Raw genomic sequence first — 6,120 nt, 5'->3', positions numbered from 1 at the left:
GACCTCCATCCTGCCGTCCTACTGGTCTTGGTCTTGTGGCACTGAAATGGTTGCCTTTGCTTGATGCTCCTGCCTGCGCTTGCCCCCTTTGCACCAAAGAGGAAACAAGGACTCTGCGCTGGCCGGCGCCCGCCTGGCGCCCGCCTGGCCTCGGTCATCATGGCTTGCGTCATGGGCACCTCGTGAGGTACCCCGCCTTGATCTCTCCGCCTTCTCGCGAGCCAGCCTGACGAGGCTGTGCCCGAGGAAGCCTCCTGTCGTTCGCCCCGCGAGGCTTGGCCCCTCGCGAGGGTCTTGAGTATGTGTTGATGAAGATGGGCCGTACTGGGCCACTTCCTGAGCCACGCCGCAGGCCGCAGGCAGGCAAGTCTGGGTACCCCCGTTCCCAGAACGCTGACAGAAGGCTAACCGGCAGCCTCTCACATTCCAAGCCATGATGGCCCCGCTGCATGCACCAGGCAGTTATCAAGTCGGGCGGTTGCCGAGGCGAGATGGGGAAGTGGAGAACCCACGTGCCATCGAGCGCCACGCGTCAGCCTTGCCTGCAGGCGATTGGGGCCCGCGGCGCTCCGCCCTTGGCCTTTGGCTTCGTCTCGAAGCCAAGTCCGAGCGCGCCTTAGGCCCGGGGGCTACTGTCGACGTTCTGGGAACCAGGGTACCCAGACTTGCCTGCATGCGGCCCATGGCGTGGCCCCTTCGACGGCCTGGTACGGCCCACCTCCAAGACCGCCAAGACAAGACCCTCGCGAGGGGCCAATTCTCGCGAGGTGGACGACACCAAGACCTCCAGAGGGAGGGGCCTCCCCAGGCGGCCTCCCGAGGAGCAGAGATTTCTATGCATGTACCCAGCCTCATGAGGTTACCATGACGCAAGTCGTGACAACCAAGACCAGGCGGGCGCCAGGAGGCAGTTTCCTCTTTGGTGCTAAGGAGGCAAGCGCAGGCGTGGGTTCCCGAGGGATCTGGCAAATGTTTTAATTCCGATGCAACGAGACCAAGACCACGGGCGCGGCATGACGTATGTCATTGCCGAACCCACCGCCCCGTCGGGACTGGAAGCTTTGCAAACGAAGACCACCTTTCGTCAGGATAACATGTACTGCTTGTACCCTTTCAAACTGGCCACTGTAGGATCCCTTCCCGCCTACATTTTGGGGAAAGAGGACCGAGACCACTATAAGTATAGGTTAGCCACCACCGTAGAGGAGGCGACTCATTCCCTCACCGTGAACCTCGTAAGGTTGTTTATCCTTTGTACTAGTTCATCCTCAGCCCCTCGTGAGGTCAATCCACCACAAAGCAGGAGTAGAGTTTTACACCGCAAGGTGGCCCGAATCTGGGTAAACTGATGTGTTCATCTTCTTCCTCACCTTCATGCGAGTCCGGCTAGGCTAGGATGCGGGGCGACGCGTAGGCAAGCTTGAGAGGTTGAGTTCTTCGCACACGCACCAAAGTTCGAACCTTCTTGGGTCTGCGGAGCCTTGAATCCGACAAAAACAAGGGAGAGGGCAATCCTGCCCCATCCCAGTTAAATCCCCGGGCTAAAAATAATCTACACCTGACTCACGGGAGAATTTCGGCGGTTTCCTCTGCCTCTTTCCCTCATCGGACTCCCACCTGCACCATGACAGTCGCTCCAGACGGGGCCACCCCACCGTCCACCATCGCCACTATTTTGTCACCGAAACTGCTCTACGTACGATTATTTTTCGTCGGACAGCGATACGACCAAACTGCAAATGTTATGGCCCACAAATTAGATCATCTATAATTTGTCTCTAACCGTACATGTTGGACGGGAATTGATCCTATGTATAGCAAGGTCGTTTTGTCACTTGACTGCCTTGGTGCTGCTCTCCACCGTTCCATACCTGACTCCGACGGGCATGTGGTCGTCCTCACTTTCGGAGTACCAAATAGCAGTGTGGAAAGCCCCCGTGAATTCTTATGTGTCTGATAAAATTATACCCGTGCCATTATTTTTCTTCTCCGACAACCCATTAGCCGTAGTGTCTTTTCACATGGCACACCTTTCCGGCCAAATGGTTACGTACGATTACCTTTCTTTGCTGAGGGAAACTCATAAACGGCAGGGCAAACAGAAAGTGAACTCTCGGCAATAATAATAAAATAAAAAAGACACGGCAAGAAAAAAACAGAAAGTCATCCGAAAGAAGAAGAAAAAAAGTGAACTGCTTCCCAGTAGAATCGCTCGGCCCCGGATCCAGCAGAATCCCGTTGGATTCATAGGCCACTCCCGACCCGTCCATTCAGCCGAGGGAACCAACGGCGGAGAGCGGCCCGCTGAAGACGCCACCTGGAGGCCGAGGCGCGCGCAGCAACCGACCTCGTCCGTTGAACCGCTCGCTCCCTTCCCCTTCCATGTGAAGCAGACACCAGGGCCCACCCTCTCCTTCTCCTCCACACTCTCGCACACACTTCTCGACTCCTCTGATCTCTCCACTCGGAGTCCAACAGAATGGCGACCAACTCCGCCCCCATCATTCCCGCCGCTCCCCACCTCCATCGCTTGCGCGGCCGCCTCCTCCTCCCCCATGCCCGACATCGAGCCGGGCAGCGTGTCGTCGTCGTCCGCGCGGTCTCGGGGGATGGGGGCCGAGGCGGGGGGCCGTCGTACCTGGACATGTGGAAGAAGGCGGTGGATCGTGAGAGGCGCTCAGCGGAGCTTGCGTACCGGCTGCAGGCGTCTCCGCCGCCTGCCAAGGCGGAGGCCCCCCAGCAGGCGGACGTGGAGCGGAGAACGGCGCGGTTCGAGGAGATGCTGCGGGTGCCGCGGGAGGAGCGCGACCGCGTGCAGCGCACCCAGGTCATCGACCGCGCCGCCGCCGCTCTCGCCGCCGCGCGCGCTGTACTCAAGGAACCGCCGCAGTCCTCGCCACCGCCGCCGCCGCAGCCGCAGAAGCCGGCGGCGGCCACCGGAGTGATAGGGTCGGGCGACGTTTTTGGTTCGCGCAAGGCCGCAAAGGGGCCTGAGGATCAGGGCTCCGGGCAGAGGAGCGTACCGGTGGCGTCGCAGTCGGCAAAAGGTACGACCACCAGGCGCACGTGAGTTCTCCCGTGAACGTCGCACTAGCTTCGCGTTTCGCGTAAAAGAAGTTTCCCTTTTAGCCTGACATAAGCAAAGGTAGTAGTCGTTCAAAAGAGTTTGGCATAAACGGCCAATCCAACAAATAAATCCAATAAAATTAAGGCCCTGTTTGGTTCATAAATCCTAGGATTTTTTTAGTCCCAACTAAAAGTCGCTAGTCTTCCTGGGACTAAACATGACTAAAAGACCATGTTATAACTAAAAATCTTCAAAAGACTCTCCGTCAGGGTCTTCTTTCATAAGTTCCAAATGCACACTTTAAGTCTCTATAAGTCCGTCCTTCTTCTTTGGTTTAGATGGGATAAAAGAGACTTTTAAGTCCTTCTAAACAAACACCCCCTAAGGGTGAAATTGTCAACTGAAACTAAAATGGCAAGCGATGAATGATATCTCTCGTGTCTCAATTCCTACCAATAGCACACACTGACATAGGTGCCCCCGATCTGTGCGCTGTCTAGTTGCATTCGTGCTCAGTGGTATTCTGGTAAGGGCTAAGTGGATTTATCAGTTGAGTTGGACAGTGGTATTCGTGCTTTATTTTGAAGATGACGTGGGTACTGGGTCAGTTATGATAATACCATGTTGATTTTATAAATTGATGTCTTAGGTTATGTCCATTTTGTGACATTGTATAGAGCATTCTTGAGAAGAATACTGTTTTATAAAGGACACCATTAGTGTTACTGGAGTGCTTTTTAACTGCGAACTTTTAGTTATTACAACATCCTCCGTTCCATGTAAAATTATGCTTCTGCTCTGACACCAGTAATCTCTTATTTACTCAGTGACAAACTCTGGGGATTCATATCCTTCCAAGCTTGGTACTCCTGGTCCGGATTTCTGGTCGTGGTTACCACCCGTGGACACCAGCAGTGAACCGAGAGAAAACAATATTGTTTTGAAACCATCAAAGAAAGTGGATTCATTCTCCGGTCAGCCTGAGATGTTAATGGAAAAAGAACGGTCAGCAGACTTCTTATCCCTTCCGTTCGTGACCTCCTTCTTTGAGAACAAGGAAGATCGATCTCTCCCTCCCTTCCAGTCATTTGCGGAGCCTGAGAATGTTGATTCCGAGGCCAAGCCTGTTGCTGATGCAGAGGAAGCATTTGAAACGCAGTTCTCAAATAATGCAGCTGAGGCGGCTAGAGCTCTCAGTACAAGTGATGATAAGTCGTCCCATGGGATAGACCCAGATGGTTCAAAGTGGTGGAAGGAGACCGGTGTAGAACAGAGGCCTGATGGTGTTGTTTGTAAGTGGACTGTAATCAGGGGAGTAAGTGCTGATGGTTCTGTTGAATTCGAAGACAAGTACTGGGAGGCTTCAGACCGGTTTGATCATAAAGAATTAGGTTCCGAGAAGTCCGGTCGTGATGCTAGGGGCAATGTTTGGAGGGAATACTGGAAGGAGTCGATGTGGCAGGTGATTTTTTCTCTTTTTCGATACACCGGTGGTGTACCATGAGTAGCATTATCTGCTCACTGTGTGGCGTATATTAAATACGATTATTACTATTAACGTTTCAAATGGTGCCTGCTCAGGTCATTGCACAGCATTCACTGTGTAGCGCATAAAACATGCAGTATATATTAAATTAGTACTATTAACGTTTCAAATGGTGCCTGCTCAGGTCATTGCACAGCATTCACTGTGTGACCTAGTAGGAGCTGCATCGATGAGATACTATGCCATGCCTGTATACATCGATGAGAGTTTAATCAAGTGGCTGCATTTTAAACCATTTCAGGACTTCACATCTGGTCTTATGCATATGGAGAAGAGCGCAGACAAGTGGGGAAAGAATGGCAAAGGGGAGCAGTGGCAAGAGAAATGGTGGGAGCAATATGATTCAAGCGGTAAAGCTGAAAAAACGGCTGATAAATGGTGCAGCTTGGATCCAAACACTCCGTTGGATGTTGGGCATGCTCATGTTTGGCATGAAAGGTATGAGAGTCATCAGTAGCTTTATTTATAATAATTCTATTTGTCCATGGTTCCATGCTCTATATGATAATTAAGCTTAGCTTTTCTACTTGCAACAAAATAAGATACTATTGCTGAAGCCCAGTATTTGATCCTCTGCAGGTGGGGTGAGACGTATGATGGCAGCGGAGGCAGCGTGAAATACACGGACAAATGGGCCGAGCGGTCAGAGGGCGACGGGTGGTCGAAATGGGGTGACAAGTGGGATGAGCATTTCGACCCTAACGGCCACGGCGTGAAGCAGGGGGAGACATGGTGGGAAGGTAAATACGGGGACCGGTGGAACCGCACCTGGGGCGAGGGCCACAACGGCTCCGGCTGGGTGCACAAGTACGGGAGGAGCAGTAGTGGCGAGCACTGGGACACTCACGAGCCGCAGGAGACGTGGTACGAGCGCTACCCGCATTTCGGCTTCCACCACTGCTTCGAGAACTCGGTGCAACTATTGTCCGTTCCCAGGCAGCCTCCAAAGAATTTCAAGCCTGGGAAATGAGTAGATGCTCCTTAACTAGGAACATCTCATCTGCAGTCACAATCTGCATTTCCAAAGAAAAGCTATTCATAATCTCCGAGACAAATGCATTCATCCGTGGTCACTGGACTCGTCCCCAATATTCACGCCGGTCATTGGACACATGAATACCTAGATTATGGTCATGAAACTCACATTAGTTTTCATTTTCAAAGAGGGGAATACCCTTGGGGTTTCTGCATTGAGTGATGCACACAACAATATATTATTAATTATTCAAAGTGCCAAACAAATCGACATACATGGAAGGGGGAAACTCCGAGGCCATCCACATAGTACATCACCCAATCGTTCCACCAAACCTATGATGTCATATTGATTGATAAAGGGTACCTATGATGCATATGCAATTGCAGTTGAAGGTTGAAAAATCTTCCCTTGAGGCTCAGGCTCCGCTCTAGCTCCCGCTCCGTGCACACCGCCGCCCGCCACTCCGGCTCCGGCGTACACCGCTCTCGACGGCGGCCATCCCGGCCCCGCCGCCCACCTCCCCCCGGG

The 6,120-nt window shown here is 52.7% G+C and overlaps 1 protein-coding gene across 1 annotated transcript; it reads left to right on the top strand.

The window, feature by feature from the left end:
• Nucleotides 1-2,370: 2,370 nt before the first annotated feature.
• LOC123092058 (uncharacterized) lies at nucleotides 2,371-5,803 on the top strand. Its single transcript, XM_044513732.1, has 4 exons — nucleotides 2,371-3,047; nucleotides 3,895-4,529; nucleotides 4,855-5,051; nucleotides 5,193-5,803. The coding sequence occupies exons 1-4, from the start codon at nucleotides 2,480-2,482 to the stop codon at nucleotides 5,581-5,583; spliced, it is 1,791 nt and encodes a 596-aa protein (XP_044369667.1). The 5' UTR covers nucleotides 2,371-2,479; the 3' UTR covers nucleotides 5,584-5,803.
• The last annotated feature ends 317 nt before the right edge of the window (nucleotides 5,804-6,120 follow it).

Source organism: Triticum aestivum, chromosome 4B, assembly GCF_018294505.1.
Source record: "Triticum aestivum cultivar Chinese Spring chromosome 4B, IWGSC CS RefSeq v2.1, whole genome shotgun sequence".
In the NCBI taxonomy this organism is placed as follows: domain Eukaryota; kingdom Viridiplantae; phylum Streptophyta; class Magnoliopsida; order Poales; family Poaceae; genus Triticum; species Triticum aestivum.
Note: the sequence above shows the minus strand (reverse complement) of the source record. Positions and strands in the feature narration are given on the sequence as shown.